This window comes from Marmota monax, unplaced genomic scaffold (genome assembly GCF_021218885.2).
Source record: "Marmota monax isolate L192 unplaced genomic scaffold, Marmota_monax_Labrador192_F-V1.1 WCK01_AAM20220418_F8-fsc00020, whole genome shotgun sequence".
NCBI classification, from domain to species: Eukaryota; Metazoa; Chordata; class Mammalia; order Rodentia; family Sciuridae; genus Marmota; species Marmota monax.
Window position 1 is genome coordinate 10077994 of NW_026692912.1, and position 17651 is coordinate 10095644.

General features: G+C 47.5%; 1 protein-coding gene across 1 annotated transcript in view; it reads left to right on the plus strand.

The window, feature by feature from the left end:
- The window catches only part of Pappa (pappalysin 1), a 232771-nt gene that overhangs the window by 165506 nt on the left and 49614 nt on the right, over positions 1–17651 (plus strand). Inside the window, exons 13-15 of the mRNA XM_046451913.1 lie at positions 1647–1860; positions 10702–10870; positions 13070–13253. Of these exons, the coding sequence (XP_046307869.1) occupies positions 1647–1860; positions 10702–10870; positions 13070–13253 (567 nt within the window). The remainder of the gene's footprint in view (positions 1–1646; positions 1861–10701; positions 10871–13069; positions 13254–17651) is intronic.

Below are 17651 nucleotides of genomic sequence, written 5' to 3' on the forward strand. Positions count from 1 at the left end.
AAATGGCCCAACTCCAGATCTGGCAGCAAGGTTTGAACCCTGTTCCACCACTCACTGACCAGGAAAGAGGAAGCAGTTTTCTCTACCTTGTAGCACTTCTCTTAGAGACCCCACTTTCTTCATATACAATAAGAACAAAGAAACCTTACAGACAGAGCAAGATATGGCATGACACTGCCGTGAGCAGGCCCTGCACTCGATCTGGTGCTAAGAACTCCCCGTTAGCAGGAAGCAATCCCTGTTGCACTCCCTCATATCCAGTCTACCCTGGAGAGCTCTGGGTAGGCCTCCAAGCATTTAGAGTCCTGGGCCAGCACCGGAACCTGGACTCAAAGCTGTGCCCACACCATTCCAGAGAGCTTATTTCAAAAACCTGCAAGAAGCCAGTGGACCAGGGGTCATTTCAGGGTCAGAAAGAAGCCAAGGAAGCAGGGAAGATTTTGTTTTGTTTTGTTTTGTCTTTGTTTATTTATTTAGTTTTAAAGGCCAGGGAAAGAGAAGGAAATAAGGAAGAGAAAGAAAACCCCTCTGGACGTATCTGGATTTCTGGGAAATTTCCCTAAGTGAGAAGCAAATATTTTTATAGTTGTCCTGGCATGGCAGAGAGCTCTGAGGAGAGGTTTCTCGGCAGAGTGGGAAGAGGTTTGGTTCCACAGAAGCTCCTTGGATCCTCCTACTGGAGCCTGAGCCTTCTGTCTTCCCTGTCCCTTCCCACTGTGTTCTCCTGTCCCTGGTATCCCAGCATCCCCAGCAGAGGCTTCCCAGAGCTAGGAAAGCAGAACAAAGGGCACCTGCTGGACCACCACAGGCTGCCAGGACACAGCCAGGGTTAAACCCCTTTGCAGATGTGGAGGTGGATTTTAAGGAGTTTGCTGGAGTCCCATGATCAGGGGGTGTCTAGACCAGCACTTGAATCCAGGTCCACCAGCCACCAACCCCACCCCACTCCCTCTCTCTCTAGGTACCTCTTTCCCCCTGCCCCTCTTCCCACTTCCTTCCTGAAACCTGGGGTCCTGGGGTCCTGGGGTCCCTTCTGCCTTGTGCTAAAAAGTCTTGAGGACTTCTGAGCAGGGCAAGTTTGTATTCTACCTGGGCTTCGGGTCACAGCTGTGCTGTGTCTAGAAAGCCCCTCCTGCCCAAGCATGTGGGTCTGCTTTGCAGATCGGGTGGTGTAGAAGTCCTTAACTCACAGGGCTGCTCCCAGGTCCGCAGGTTACGGATGGCAGGGAACGGTTTACTCCAGGAAGGCCGGTTACTATGAATTATTTCCATCACCTTTCAGACCAACCAGCAGCGGAAAACTAGCAGCTCAGACCTCAAGCCCTAAGGCATTGTGGGAGGGAGTCAAGGACCAGGGATGCTTGGCTGATGGGTGGCCATTCGCAGGAGGAAGAGGGGCTGTGGGCACTAGGTGAAGGGAAGGCTTAGGGGGCAGGGAGGCAGGGGGATTGGAAAGATTTGGAACCAAGAAAAAAAGGCGGACAAAGAAACTTTCAATCAAACTCAAAATCCCCTCTGGCTGCCCAATGGTGCTTTTGTGCAGTGACATGAAAGGGTCTGGGGGCTTCGGGAAGGGCCCGTTGGGGAGGGCGTGACTGGCCTTGAGTAATGAGCCTGGCCCCTCGGCCCCTCTGTCTCCCTGACAGGCCTCCATGTCCTAAGCTGCAGGAACAATCCCCTGATTATCCCTGTGGTCCATGACCTCAGCCAGCCCTTCTACCACAGCCAGGCTGTACGTGTGAGCTTCAGTTCGCCCCTGGTCGCCATCTCGGGGGTGGCCCTCCGCTCCTTCGACAACTTTGACCCCGTCACCCTGAGCAGCTGCCAGAGAGGGGAGACCTACAGCCCTGCGGAGCAGAGGTAAGGTTTCCTGGGCCTACTCGCCCTAGGCCATTTGTAGCCAAGTGGAGACACTGAGATTCTGAAGCCGAGTAGCCATTGTGTTGCTGTGAAAAGTCTCTGGGTTGCTCCCTTCTCCATCCTCTGACCTCTGGCCAGCTCTGTCTTTAAGCTCAAGAGACCCACAAGGCTCTGAGTTTCTGGGGTGAGCGCGGGAAGCGGGGAGGATAGAGATGCTCCCTCACCTGGCTTGTAGCTGCAGAGTTGACAGTAGAAGCCAGGTGATCTGGAAACAGCCATTTCCTTTTCTGGGTCTCAGCCTCCCCATGTGAACACAGAGAGGGTAGGCGGCTTAGCTTTCTCAGCTCTAAAGTACTAGAATATTCTGCTTCCTTGGTGGCACAGGCAAGAGGTGTGACCTTGTTAAGTTGAGAGGGATGGAAGGGGTTGACGTTTGCTTCACCCCAATTCACTGTGCGTATATGTGGTAGGTGAAACCTCATAGCTTCAGCTCACCTGCCCCTGAGATGCCTCCAGTGGCTCAGGAACCTTTCACCTGCAGGGCATACCTCCATCAGAGCTGCTGATCTGGCATCTATTAAGGAACCACATTTGGAGGTAGCCGGGGAATGGTGGTTCCTGGACTGAATATAACCTTTGGGAATACACTTGGATTTGAATATTTATATTACCACTCCCCAGATTGTGCCCTTGGACGAGTTGCTTCTCTTTTCTGAGGCTCAGCTTTCTATTTTGAAGCAAGCAGATAATAATGCATACTTCACAGGGTGGTTGTAAGGGTTAATTGTTGCACCGTGGATGAAAATGCTCTTGCAGACTGTTAGACACTGTGCAAAGATAACATATGAATAAAGAACATTCACAACTGCTTTCTGACCACGATGGCTGGTGCTTCTCTGCACAGAATTCTGAGTGAAGTTCTTAAAGTCAAAACTGGAGGAAGCCTCAGGGATGATCTAAGACATCCAATAGGTTCAAACTTCCGTGTTCCCAACCAGGATTCCAGGGCCCAGACAGGAGAAGAATGGTTCCAGATTTGCCCAGCATTTCAAACTTGTTTAATGGGATCCAAAAGGAGAAAGGGTTGTCATGTTGGTGGGCTCTGCAGAAGGAGGCCCTCTGCAAGGCGATCATGCCTGTCCTGTGCACCTGAGGGAAAGGAGAGAAAGAGGCGGTGCAAGGGAACACCAGCCTTTCCCACGCCCCTGCTCCCACAGAGAACACAAAGGGTGGTTGCAAAATCCACATTGTTTTGCACCCACTGTCTCCAGCGTCTGTTGGGCCAAGTCTGTTGCAATCGTTCAGAGGCAAGGGCTCCGTAAATATCGCTCATTGTCATATTGCACTGTAAGAGGGCCTTTTTATCCCGGACTCTCTAGACTCTATAAAAATAAGTTAATTCTCAGAACCCAGGGAAACAATGTCAATGGAAAATGCAAAAATGTTTTCCACAGTGCCTTCTCACACCATCTGACCATCCACAAGTTGACTGACACTAGCACTGACTTCTCTGAATGCTTAATTGACAGTTCCTGGGCCCTCCATCAACAGTAAGGAGTTTTTAACCTCTGAAGCAAATCACTCCGTAGGTATTTGTTGAGTTCTTTGGTTGTGAGGGAGGACCATTGAACTGAGGCCAAGTCCTGTCTCAGACTCAGGTGCTGTATGACTGTGGACAAGCTGTTCTCCCTCTTTGGGAAAAGAATGATGCTGGACTGCATGTTCTCTGGGGTTCTTTCCAGTTCTGTCTGTGATTCCCAAGAGCGAGGAGAGGGGAGAGGAGCAGGGAAGGCACAGACATTTGTTGAGCCCCTGATAAGCACATTGTATTGTTTCATTCTCACCTGTCCTGGGAGGTGTAACTCAGAGAGACAGGATAGGTGAGTCAAAGACACCCAGGCAGTAGGAGGCAAAACCTTGAAAGGCGTGCCCTGCCCACCTCATCAAGGTAGGAGAGAAAGAGGAATTTGCAGGACTGGTCACATGGGAGTTTCTGCTTTGTGGGACTCTAGTAAAGGGGTGGAGGATGCCGCCCTGAGGGCTTTGCCTTTTTTCTGAGCCTAGCCTGGGCCAGACTGAGTGTGCAGGATTGAGGCTCAGGGCTGCAGGACCTCCTTCCAGAATGCCCTAGTGGGAAAGGACAGCAGCTGTTCCTGGGGAACTGTGAAGACATTTATCAAAACAAGCAGGACCCTGCAAATGTGCAAACGCATTAAAACAACTGGAGAGGAAATAAAAGAAAAGTTAGCAACAACTGTAGGAAGCCCTGAGATGTTTTTCTTCATTCTCAAAATCACTAAGGTAAATAGCATCCCTTTTTTTTTCTTGTTTTATTTGTTAGCATCATTTTTGATAGCACAAATTTCAGCTGATTGTAGTTGGAACCGCCCACTTTACTCTCCCTTGTCCCAGGTAGTGAAAGGTGCTATTTCTCCCTCCCCATCCCCCCACCCACACCCACACCCTTTCTTCTCCTCCCTCCAGCTTTCCTTCTCCTTCTCCACCCCCTCTATTCTTTTCTGGCTGTCTCTCCTCCTCCCTTCCCTCCCTCCCTCCCCACCTCCTCCCCTCCCCTCCTCCTCCTCCCCTCCCCCTCCTCTCCCACCCCCTGTCCTCCTCATTTTCTTCCTCTTCTGAGAGTGGTGTGATATCCAGTGGGCTGCCTTGAGAGAAGCTTCACTCTAGCAAAATCAATGCCGGCGACATGTTCTGACCTAGATTCAAGGGTCCCCAGCCCCTGTGCAATGCTCGGTATAAATTCAGAGGCCCAAGAAAACAGGATCAGGTTTCCAATGAGAGGGTCCAGTTGTGGAATTCTAGCCAAATCCCAGCTCTACATAGAATTGTGAAAAGAGGAAAAGTTAGGGGGAGGCAGCAGCCACAGGGGTGGGGGTGGGGAATATAAGATGCTTCTTCAGTGACAGAAGTGCCATCATGACATTGGGGCCTCAGTGTCTCCCCCCCCCCCCCCGCCCACAGAACATCCATACATCCAACCTCCTGGTTCTAAATGGAAAGTAAACAGTTTATTATAAAATTCAAGGGATCGTGTATTTAAACATTTATTCTCTCTCTTCTTCCTTCTTCTGACCTCTTTTATTATTTTGTATTCTTTTTCTTCTTTCACCTTAAACTCTTCCCCATTCTACTTGCTGTTCAATCCAGAGAGAGGCAGTGTGGTAAAGAGATCGTGTTCAGAATGCCACCTTTAGGAGGAACAAGCCGTTTGTATGCCTGGTATGAAATCTTTCCAACCAGGGTGGACCTGGGCTGCGGTTTGTGAGCGCCCACAGGCTGGAGCTAGAGTGCTCACTGCTTGGTCCAGTTGTGGAATACCCTAGACGTCTGATAGGGATTCACAGAAGAGTGGAGCTGCTCCCAGCAGAGGCCCTAGGCTGTTGCTGCCCACCTCTGCATCCAACTTCCCTGACTCACAAAGGAATCAGGGCATGTCACAGATGGGTAGGCAGCCACTGGTCATAGGGATGTAGCTGCAGATGGAACTGCATGCCTGAGCATCACTGTGCCTTTGACAGTACTGGATGCTGCTGCACTCTTTAAACTATCCTTCGGCTCCTGCCCCCTTCAGTGAGCTACCAGAATTCCTGCAAGTTCTTTGCCTTATACGTACTTAGGCTCATCAATGCCTATCTTTTCCCATTCCAAAGGGCTTTGAATTTATAGACCTCTGTTGTTGGTCTTCAAAAAACCATGGCACCTCAAATGCAAGCTTCTCAAAGATTCCCAAGTTCTGTATCCTTATTCAGTAGGAAATTCAGGGTCCAGACAAGGGACATGAGCCTTGTAAAGCCACCCAGCAAGTTAGGAGTAGAGCCAAGCTTTGAATCTGGTTCTTGGGAATCTGCTTCTCTTTCCTTTTTCACCAGAGGTTTCAAGACTGATGTCCCCTCGGCCAGATGAGGCCACAAACAGTTTTTTCATTAGCCTTCATTAGTTACTATCTTTAATTAGTTGCCAAAACTTAAATACCAGAAGAGTTCCTATTGAAAACCAGATTTCTTCCTCGAACTCTTTCAAGAAATCATGAGACTGGAAAGCAACAGACCCTCTGTCCCACCATGCAGCCTTGGACTGAAGTGGGGAACAGCTCTGCAGTGGCCAGACACATCCCACTCCATCCTGCTTGTCCAGCCTTTCAGGTCCTCTGCCTGGACCTCAGAGGCCACTGAGTTTGCACCTCTGCTCTGCAGCATCTTAACCTCCATACTGAGTCCCAGTGCTGCTCCTGGAAATCCTGGGTGGAAGGGTCTTTTAGGTTTACTTCCCCTGGGAGCCTCATTTCTGGGCAGAAAATTTAGGTCCCCTTGTGCTAACTGTTTCTCAGCCTCAGCTCCAAGTGGATCCCACAGAGACTGTATCCAGCCTTGTACATGGTGTCCACCAGCAACCAAGAACCATGCCTAAACCACACCTGTCATTATCTTCACTCTCCATGGAGTCATTGTGGCTGAGCAGCAGGTCATAGGCGGGAATCCACCAGTCAAAGGACAGAACTCGGGAGAAGGCTTCACCAGCCTTTACCCTCGACCTTCCTCCTGATTCCAGTACTGCCCAGGTCCTGGCTGTTAGGTGCAATTAGTGTCTATTTCAGGCAGCAGGGGGGACAGCAGTTGGGGGATCACATTACATTCTACTTCCATTTGGAACTTGAGTCTGTAACTATATGCATGAAAATATACATATAATATACGTGTAGAGTTTGATTAGCTCTTAATCATGGAGGCACAGGTTCTACCTTTGACCAGGTGTGAGAATTTGATGCAAATACCCATTGTCCTTTCTTCCACCTATCCCATCAGCCATCTTCCTTCTTTCAGAGAAGTGTCTTCATTTTTTCCCTTCTTTTCTTGTTTTTATTGACTGTCCCTCACTAGTATTAAAGCCATTGTTTGGTTTCCTTAATTCGGTTTGGGGTTTTATATTTTGGAAATGACAGTTACATGGGAGGGTTTATTGGGGTGACATTTACCATTTTTTTATTTCTAATTTTTATTTTTATTTTATTTTTTTCTTTTTAGTTGTAGATGGACACAATACCTTCATTTTATTTGTTCTTATTTTAATGTGGTGCCGGGGATCAACCCAATTCCTCACGCTTCGTAGGCAAGCTGTATCCCTGCACCACGACCTTGGCCTTACCTTTTTTGAACATGCATTCCCACAACCTTTTCCAACCATCAGGATGGTAAGGAGTGAATGGGGACCTAGGGAGCACACTGGCAGATCTCTATCAGAATCCTGTCTAAGCTTAGTGGTCCTGAGCAAGCAGCTCAGAACTCTTAGTCCCAAATGGGACTAATTTCACTACCTGAAGGAGATACTGTGTGGTTGCAGATATGAAGATGTGGGTGAGACCCAGTGGCAAATGCCTGGTGCAGATCGCCTCTTTCTCCCCCTTTCTTTCTGTTTGCAAATCTGCAAGGTAGGTGCAGTCAGATGTGCCTAAAAACCAAGGAGGACTCACTCTCCAAACTGTGTTCTAGAAGACATTAGTCCTAAGAAATGTCTCATGAAAACAGAAAGGTATAAGGGTTTGGAAAATCATTCAACCCTTTGCTTCTTTCTGGACACTGTCCATATGCATTTGAATAATCAAGGTTCTGAGAAGTCCTGCAGCCAAGAAAACTGATTGATTAATCCACTCCTTCCCATTCCTACCTGCACATGAAACTTTTTGGTTTCATGTGCAGGTAGGAAATATTTTCTTTCTATAGCAAAAAGAGGCAGAGTCAAGAGAACACCTGGGGGAGCTTCATTGTTTCCAAAGCATTTCTCAGACATTCACCTTCCCTTTCTACAAACACACCATACCCTGTCCTGTCCTGGATCATCACACCGGCTCTTCAGTCTGCCTGGGACACCCTCTGCTCCAACACTTTGTATGTCTGATCCCTTCATTTCGCCCAGGTTTTAGTTCAAATGTCCCTTCTTCTTGGGTCCTTCCATTAAAAAGTCCCCACCCCCCAACACAAATAATCAACCTCTATAATTTCACTTTGTTTTAATGTCTTATGGTGCACATCACTATCCAAAATGCTCTCATTGGTTACCATTCCTTGGCACTGTCCTCCCTTTTTAAATACAAAGGACCACCTTTTTCAACTGGCGGGAGAGCAGAGGTCAAAATGCTCATCCACTTACTCGTTCTCTCCAAGAATGCCTGACTCGGTGAGGCCCCCAGTCAAAGGCTGTTGAATGGACAAACACATGGATGATATTCACTCAGCAGATGGTTCTGAGGGAACAATCATTTTATTGTTTTCACTTTAAAGATGAGGAAACGGAGGCTCAGGATGTTATATGAATTTCCAAGGTAGAATAACTGAAAAAAAGGCAGAGCTAGGACGTGCACTCAGATTTCCCTGATCAAGAAGCCTTGTGCTTTTTCTCCACCCAAGGAAATGAAGCGTTTCAGTGTTCCACTTTCCCACAAGGAAAATCTTTAATGTGACAGAACAAGCAGGGTGCTAGTTTCCCCTCGATGGCTCAGAGCCCAGAGAAGAAAGTGCTTTCTCCTCTCTGGGTCTTCAACAGGGCAGGAGCCCCGGTGCCTTCTGGGAGCAGAGTGAGCTGTCCACTCTGTAAGGCGCAGGTCCGAAGAACAGCTCGGTAGCTGGTAGCTCATGGAGTAAATCTATTTAAATTGGAACCATGTGGCTCTTCCCCCAGTGCTCACAGATGCATTGTTTGGTCAAAGCCCTTGTGTGAACGCAGCAGTTGCAGCCTCTTGGAGGTCTCCACGTGGCACAGCACCAGGCTGTCAGGAGTGAAGAGAGGGTGGAGAATGAAAGTAGTTCTGCCAGCGCCATTTAATGGCAGTGGCCCTGCCTTTCAGAAAAGAGGTGTGTGGCCAACACAAAACCACACCAGGGAGGGCCTGAGCCCCGACTTAAAGGGCTTGCCCTTCTCTGAGTATTCAAGAAAAGGAAAGGGAATTTGTTTGTGATTTGTCCTAGAGGCTGTTAGCTCAGTTTCCTTTACTCTATTTTTGCTAGACTTTTTTTTTTTTTTTTTGGTACCAGGAATGGAACCCAGTGGTGCTTAACCACTGAGCCACATCCTCTGTCTCTTTTTATTTTTTATTTTGAGACAGAGTCTCAGTAAGTTTAGGTTCTCACTACGTTGCTGAGGCTGGCTTTGAACTTGCTGTCCTCCTGCCTCAGCCTCCCAAGCCTCTGGGATGACAGGCCTGCACCAACACACCTGGCTTTCACCATACTTTTGATCAGTAGGTAGTGTACAACGGGGAAGGCTCAGTGGGATATCCTGAAACAGCACCAAGGAAAATATTGGGAAGCTCTTCTGAATCTGGTTTGGTAAAAATGTTTTCCGGTATCCTGGATGGAAATAGGAAAATGAGAGTCTCCAGATTCTGAATGCAAATCTAGCTCACGGTAGGCCAAAATGCAAAACTGTGCTCATGGTAGGCCAGGTGCTGGGGTAGAAGCAGCAGCAGTCAGACAGAACAGGGCATAAGAAGCCTTCTGTGTTTGGGATAAAGTCTCAGATTCTTAGGAGCCATTGCAAGGCACCACCCAGTTTGTTTCTTTCAGTTTAGGCAACATCAGTTGCCAGGCATTTTTAGTCACAATGCAAAGTACACTGAGATGAAAAAGGTCTCTTTCCTCTGCCCTCGGGATATTCTAGTCCTGGACCATGGGCAAGGTTAACAGCAAGGACTCTGGGATCACACATGTGGATGGGAAGATAAATAGGTGACTTAATCCTGCTGGCCTTCAATTTTTCCAACTCTGAAGTGAGGAGCACTTAGCCTACAGGGTGCTTGTGAGCAAAGAGTGAGCTCTTGTGCATAAGCCACCAGTGAGTTATGTTCCCACAGTCAGCACAGCTGTAACACAAGGGGGAAGATCATCCAGGCACAGGGGTTGATGTTGTTTGCATTCCTATCTTTAAAGGCTGGCACAGACTGCAGTCCCTGTGGGTCCCCAGGCCCCGTGTTTTCAATGCATTCAGCATGAAGGACCTTTGTCAGAGAAAGAACGGCAGAATGCTTCGAAGGGAGCTCACTTGGGGAACAAAGGGAAAGTTTCCTATAGCAATTACATGTAACTCAGCCTCGAAGAATTGGTAGGATTCAGATTGGCAGAAAAAGTAGGGACAGCAATTATAGCAAGGTGCAGGGCATGCTGTACAACTTTGCTAAGAATTCTTCAGTGGCTTTGCAGGTACGAAAGACTTTTACTTCCCTCACTTGAGTCTCATGGCTCTATGAGGTCAGCTGAACTTGAAGGTACACAGAATCCTAGAGAGATATTTGGCTTGTCCAGAGTCACACAGCTTCTAGGGAAGAGAGCACAAATGTATTGATAAAATTAGCAACCAGTTATTGAGTGCTGATTATGTGCCAGGAACTCTGCTATGTGTATTTCCTGAATTAACTGTTTAATCCTCCCCATGACCCTTGAAGGTGTTTACTCTTATAAAAAACAAAGAGGTTTTCACTCAACCCAGTGGTTGAAAGATAGGAAACTCAATAAATAGTTGCTGTAATCCTAATGATCCCCATTTCTTAAATGGAAAAATTGAGGTTCTGCGAGTTTTGAAACCTGATAACCACAACCCTTTCAAGTGGTACGATTTGAACCCTAGATTGTCTGTCTCCAAAGTTGAGATTGTAAGGATAAACCTTACCCGTGGCCTCCAGAGTCAGTCTTCTCTACCTCAGCCAGCACCCCTTCCTCCACTTAGCCTCAGCCTCCAGGAATTCTGGGGAGAGAGGCTCAGTCTCTATCTTCCAGCTGGATTGTGGTTTTCCTGGGAGGAAATCCCTTCTGACCCTCTTGTTTCTTCCTTCTCTAGCTGTGTGCACTTTGCCTGTGAAGCCACCGACTGCCCAGAGCTGGCCTTGGAGAATGCTTTTCTCAATTGCTCCAGCAGTGACCGCTACCATGGCGCCCAGTGCACTGTGAGCTGCCGGACAGGCTACGTGCTCCAGATACAGCGGGACGATGAACTGATCAAGAGCCAGGTGCGTGCAGGTGCTGAGTGCAGAGCCCTGGTGAGGCTGGTGGGTGCAGAACATGCTCCTGCAGAATCCCCAGCACTTAAGACAGGGCTGTCACACAACATAGAGACTAGATTCCACCCCACCCCAACAAATGAATGGATCAAGCAACTAACAAAGCCATCTGGAATCTCTGAAAGAAGGCTGCTTGTACAGAGTTGTGTTCCATACCCACACACAACCATGTCTGTTGTAGGTTGCGAATCTGCAAGGCCACGGGCTGAGCATTCTGGAATGAACCTCTTGCAGTCAGAACTCTATCATATTAGAATGGGGCAGCTTTAGGAAGAGGTGAACCCTTTGTCTAAGAGGTGCTCTTCCATTCATCCATCACGAAACATGTGTCCACTATGAATCAGACGCAGTACTAGATCCTGGAGATTAAGAGAGACCTAGTCCCTGTTCTCAAGGAGCTTAGTGGCTACTTGGGGAGCGGAGACAAACAATTCATGAGTAGTGGCCTGGAAACACAGGGGGATGCAAGGAAAGTGCCCTGGGATAGATGACATGACATTGTAACCATCGAACTGAGAAGCAGACAGCTAAACAAAGCGGTGCATGCTGGGGGAAGGGATAGGTGTATGCTCTGGCAGGGCAGGAGTGACGAGTGGAAGCCTGTTGCTGACAATGTGCATGTCACAGGTGGAAACACTGTCCTTTTTCTAAACTCACTAAGTCATCAGGCAAGAGGGTCCAGCTGGGTCCGCTGGTATGGGGCCCTCCCAGCTTAGTTAGGCAGTTTAGGACAACAGGGACACGGCATGGTCAAATCATGCTTGACAAAGTCTCTTCTGGCTGCCCACGTGGGTGGCTTGGAGTCCCACGGTAAGACCTCAGCAGCAGAGAAGCTTCGGGAAATCATTAGTGGCGCTCATGGAAATGTGGACGTGTCCTGCATGAGATCCATGGTCCTGAGTGGATCTGAGTGCCGTGGCAGAATATTGCTTCAGCCAGATGTTACTTTGATATCTTGGGTGGGGTATGGGGAAGTGAGAGACATTTATAGTTGAAAGTCTTTCCGGTCCTGTGGTTGGAGGATTCCAGAGCTCTGTTGCTAGATATACCTTTTTTCAGGAGCCCTGCCAATAGCCTCTGCCTTCACCCTGCAAACACACAGGGCACATTCATTATTGCTGGGAACGCCTATTTGTACAGAGCTTCTGGGCTTGCTCATCTTAGACACCTACTTCCGTGTGTCAGACATGGCAGGTCTGAACGCCTATGGAAACAATTAGGCTGTTTTGGCAGTGGGACCTCTGCTGCTTTGATGTGTACTTAAGAGAGGAAAATGTCCTTTGCTTTTAAAAAATCTCAGATCAACACTTGGCATCCCCAATCCCCTGGGATTTGGCGGCTTCCTCCTTGAGTAGAGGCCCCGGGCTGCCAGTGACCGTCCTCCTTCCCTTGGCTCTGTGGCATGGCCTCACCCTTCCACCTACACAGCCCTACCATCTTGTAATTTAGTTCTGATCTCTGTCAGGCTTTTCGTTTTTCCTCCACTTGTTTGTTCTTCATGTCTGTCTCTCTTGACTATCGAGCCATCAAATCTCAAATTAGGGAGTGGCTCTTAAAGCAATCACTGGTGTGGCCAATGTGAGAACTGAGATAAGGAAAGGCCCTTGCTCATGCTCTCATAACACAAAGGGCAAACTCCCAGGCCTCCTCTATCACAGGGCAGGGCCTACTATGCACCAAGCCCTCGACTGGACTCCTGGTAGCCTCCTCCAAGAAAAGAATTCCAAGTTCAACATTTAATCATGTTTCTGAGTCTGTTTTATTAAAGAAATCACCATGTCGGTCTTATGTCACCATTAATCTCTCATCAATAAGATGAAAATAATGGTCTGGAAGATACTATATGCAGCTTTTAGAGGGCATAGTCTTTGGATTCAAGTCCCATTTATCTTTTTTTTTCCAGGTGGATAACCTGGGACTGATCATATAATGTCTCTGAGCTTCAGTTTCTGCACTTGTAAAAGAAGTGGGAGCTGAAATATCTAATTCACCCACTGGGGGCGATTGTTCACCTGAGTGAATGCTCACTGCTAAACATGGGTCTCTGGTCCCTGGACAAGACTCCGTTGTCACCCGGGAGAGTAGGGTATTTTCCCACACCCAGGATCCAGTCAGCTGTCCCTCACTGCTCCTATCTCTGTCTTTCAGGTGGGACCCAGTGTCACAGTGACCTGCACAGAGGGCAAGTGGAGTAAGCAGGTGGTGTGTGAGCCCGTGGACTGCGGCGCCCCAGACCACCACCACGTCTATGCCGCTTCCTTCTCCTGTCCTGAGGGCACCACCTTTGGCAGCAGATGCTCCTTTCAGTGCCGTCACCCTGCTCAGCTGAAAGGTATCCTGGGCCCTTGGCCTCAGCTTGCCACCCCCCTTTATCTGTGGGAAACCTAGAGGCTGTTTTGAGGCCCTTTTCCTGGGTCCCAAATGCCATGGGCTGGACCACTTGTGTCTGTGCTCCTAACGTCTTCCTACTGAATGAATTTATGTTAACTGCCCCTGCTATGTCACTAGGGGGAAAAAAAAATATGTGGGTACAAATGGCAGTCAAGTTCCCTTCAAGAATGCAAATCTTATAATAAAAAATAAATAAATAAATAAAGAGAGGTAGGGAGGGAGGGAAAGAATAATATTTGGAACTGATGCAATTAATTCACTCTGTATGATTAGGGCCCAGTAAGCCCTGTGAGTACCTATTATTAGTATCTCCATTTCATAGAGGTGAAAACTGAGTCACTGAGTTTAAAGAAATTGCCCAAGGCTGTTCTATCAGTGGTGGGGTCTCTGTTGTCTCCCAAGTGTCTCTGTCTCTAATGCCGGCTGCTCTTCTCTAGCAAGGGGGTGGGCTGGGGAAAGGGGAGCAGGAATGATATCATCACCCTGGCCTGGGCACTGGTGGAATTGAATAAGAAAAAGTGTGCATACTGGAGAAGAGACCACACTTGGAAAACTAGCGAGAGATGGTCGGCAGGTCCTAGAGTGTCAGAGGAGCTCTCGGAGCGCATCAAGAGTAACTGGAAATATTGAGAACTCAAAGCCCAGTGAAGGAAGGGAAGAAATCTGCAGAAACTCACAGAGTCACTCTGCAGCAATTTCAGGATGAATGTGTCTGGCTTCTAATCAAGTATGTACTGTGTTTTGACATGAGACTGAGTTTTGGAGGGTGTCACAATGACTCTCACTTCACAATTTTAAATTTGCTTAGCTGATCCAGTGTACTGGGTAAGAGAGTTCCAATGCTTTGTCCACAGATATTTTATCCCTCTTGAGCAATTTGGAAAGTGCTTACTCCCTGTATCTTGTATAGTTCCCTTCTCACTAGGCTTATGTCATGCCTGGGTGCTCCAAAGCACTGACCAACCCAATTCCAAAAGCAGCACAAAAGAAGTTTGGAGTTACAGGTGTTCTGGAAGCTTCTCTGCTTCTGTGGAAGTCAAATGAAATCACCCTGCATATCATTTACTCTTTTTTGGGTGGGTACTGAGTATTGAAATCAGGGACACTCAATGATGGAGCTACATCACTTGGTATATCAGAGGATATATCACCCTTTTATCAAATATCCAGAATAATACTCACTTGAACATGGGGTCCTAATTTGGGGTCCATCATGCTTCAGAGTGTGCCTGAATGGGCTTCTGTGGCATATGGAACTTCCCTAAAGGCAGGTTCATGAGTTTCTTCTTCTTTTGAGGGGAGAGTACCAGGAATTGAATTCAGGGGCACTGGACCACGGAGCCATATCCCCAGCCCTATTTTTGTATTTTACTTAGAGACAGGGTTTTACTGAGTTGCTCAGTGCCTCACTTTTGTTGAGGCTGGCTTTGAACTCACAATCCTCCTGCCTCAGCCTCCTGAGCCACTGGGATGGCAGGCATGTGCCACTGCACTCGGCTCCATGAGTTACTGTAAACTTAGATGTGCTAATGTGTGTGCCTGCCTTTCAGGCATTGTGAAGAAACCAATAGTTTCCCGTTGTTTTTCAGGAAGACCATGACCCCAAAAGGTTAGGAAGCCCTTATGGGCTTGAGTCCCTTAGAATGGTGACCATGCCTAACCCCTGTCATGTTGCAGTCAGCAAGCCCCAGACCTGGAATATGGTAAGAGTCACTGAAATGCTATTACCTGGCTGGCTGGATGCATTGAAGAAAGAAAAAGACACCATGAGACATGTTTCCTTTAAGAAGCAAATGAAAGGCCTAGAGATCTTACTAAAAAAACTATCCCCAAAGAAAGACAGGAAATCTATCTAGGGCACATCCTTCAACTCCTCTCAGTTTTAACCCAAGAAGATTTGAATAAAAAGTTATTAGACATTTCATTTGAGCTACTGTGAACATTTAGGTCAGAGAGAGGTGAAGAGACCGATGGAAATTGGACACATTCCAACTTTCGGGCCATCCAAGTCCATCACTTGGCCCCATTTGGCAGTGGGATGCAGGATATATTAATAACTGCAGGCTAGGAAATCACACTTCTCTCAATCAGAGGCCCTTGGGGAAAGGAGGTGTATAAATTAGCATTGATTATTACAGCTTACATTGTGGCTAATAATAATCCTTAATCAAGGTGATGCAAACCCATCTGCCATGGCTTGCCTGCTGAGTAGAGTCAGGGGAGGGGACCCTGTTGGAGAGATGAGGCCTCAGGGGGACCATCACTCTGAGAGCTGTTGACCTCAACTCTGTTCCCTTGAGGATATCGGGAAGTACCTCTCTACTCCCCACACCGACCCACTAGGACCAAGTTCGCTTGTCAGCATCGTGGGGTACACAGATTCCCCATCCTGAGGCTTCTGCTTGGATCTGCGGCAGCCGGACTGATGAGCCTGTTAATGCCACCTCACTTGCCTCTTTTCGCAAGCCAGGGAGCAGAGGGGTGATCAAAACAACTTTTTCCCTGTTATTTTGTTTGCTTCTTTATCTTCCCTTCTACCTCCCCTATCCCCTTTCTTTGAAGCATGGTTTAATCCAAAAGAGGGGTAGCTTTAGAATCACAAGTCCAAGGTTCTGTTTGGGGCTGTGCCCTTAACCAGCTTTAGGGGAGCATTTTCACATCTGTGAGCCTTTGTATCCTCATTTATAAAATAGGCTTCCCAGATCCCAGGTTGAAGGGCCAGATGGAAGATTAAAAGAAGTGGTGTGTATAAGATGGCAGAGTGGAGAAAGGGCTGGAAAATTCTCATTGTCTCTAAAAAGCAACCATATAAAGACCTGAGCAGTGTACTCCCAGCCCCTCCTATTTTGTCCTGTGGAGTCCTTATGCTAGGAAATAGGGGGACAAACTCCATTCTTCACGTTCCTCCCACCAGTCACAGGGCTAGTGTCTTTAGACAAGCAGCCACCAACCAGGACAGTCTGCCGAGTATGGACCCAAAGAACCTTAGTTTCACCCAAACAGCACAGACCCACTTGTCCTTACATTCCAGATGAATTTTCCTCAAATGTCCTAAAATATCACTTGAATTCCAGCTACTCTTCAAGATCTGTACGGAAAAGCCTGTGAGTTCCCGATCTTCAACTCACTTCCTTCCTGGGTTCTTTATCAAATGAGCACAGGCAGAACCTGCAAAAATGAGTGAGAGGAAAAGTCCTCCTAAATTCAGAAAGGACAACCTCGAGATCAGAATCATAAATGTTTAATTAAATGGCTAAAAATACAACATTACTCCCATCACCTAGTTAACCCCAACTCAACTCAACCGTGCTGGGTGCATTTAATATTTACTAGGGAGTGCAGCTCCTGAGGAAGCATGCCCCCTTCTTACCAAGATCTTTGTAAAAGTTCTGTTTCCTGCTCCTAGCTCGGGATGACTTTTCTATCTCTATTTTGCCTATTTATCCTTACATTTGAAACAGCCTGTTGTTCACTAGTTTCTATAAGATTCCCAATCCCATGGAGCATTTTCTGATTTCTTAGGCTTTACTGAAGATGGGCAAAGGCTGGGTAGGCATTGGAGTAGCCATGTCCTACAATGCCCAACATTGAACCCTCTTGCTTGCCCTAGTGTCCCTGACTATGCAGAAGTACCTAGCATTCCAGATTCCCTTCTTACTCTTAGGAAAGTTTCTTCATCAATTATCCCTAAAAATGGCTTCTTAGGACCTTTCTTTGTATGTAATATTTGGAATAATAAATGGGCCACCTTGGTAAATATATTTGAAAATGAGGGACCCATATTGAACAGACCAGGAAGAGGGTAAGGTGGGTGGAATCCTATTGTATGGCTAGTCCTTGATTCCAGGATACTCACTGGTCTAAATTCCTGGTTCCATGAGATTTTTCTCTGGACATCAGTTCTTCTTTGGCCATGCTCCTGGGCAGAAGCTCTGCAGTGGGCTAAAGCCATCGCATAGGGGTCCACAGACCTAGACTGAGTCCCAGCTTTAGTTTGCATAATGATTAGCAGGACCCTCTCATCTTAGTTTTCTCACTTACAGAATGGTGTTAGTGAGGAATTGGGTTAATAGGAAGATCAAGGAGATAGCACCAGTCATGCTTCTTGTGTCTACCTAGTGGACTCAGTTACAGATAGCCCTTGGCTGAACTCCTTTTAGAGATTTAGAAAAAAAGAAAAGTGGGGAGGGATTAAACAATCAAAATGTAATCCCATTCACCCACGTTGGAGCTGAGAGCACAGTGTTCCTGAGTAAGCAATATGCTTTCTGGGAATGTCAGGCTCAACTCGAAAATAATCGTTAACTCACCGGGAATCCAGGAGGCTAAAAATGTGCTC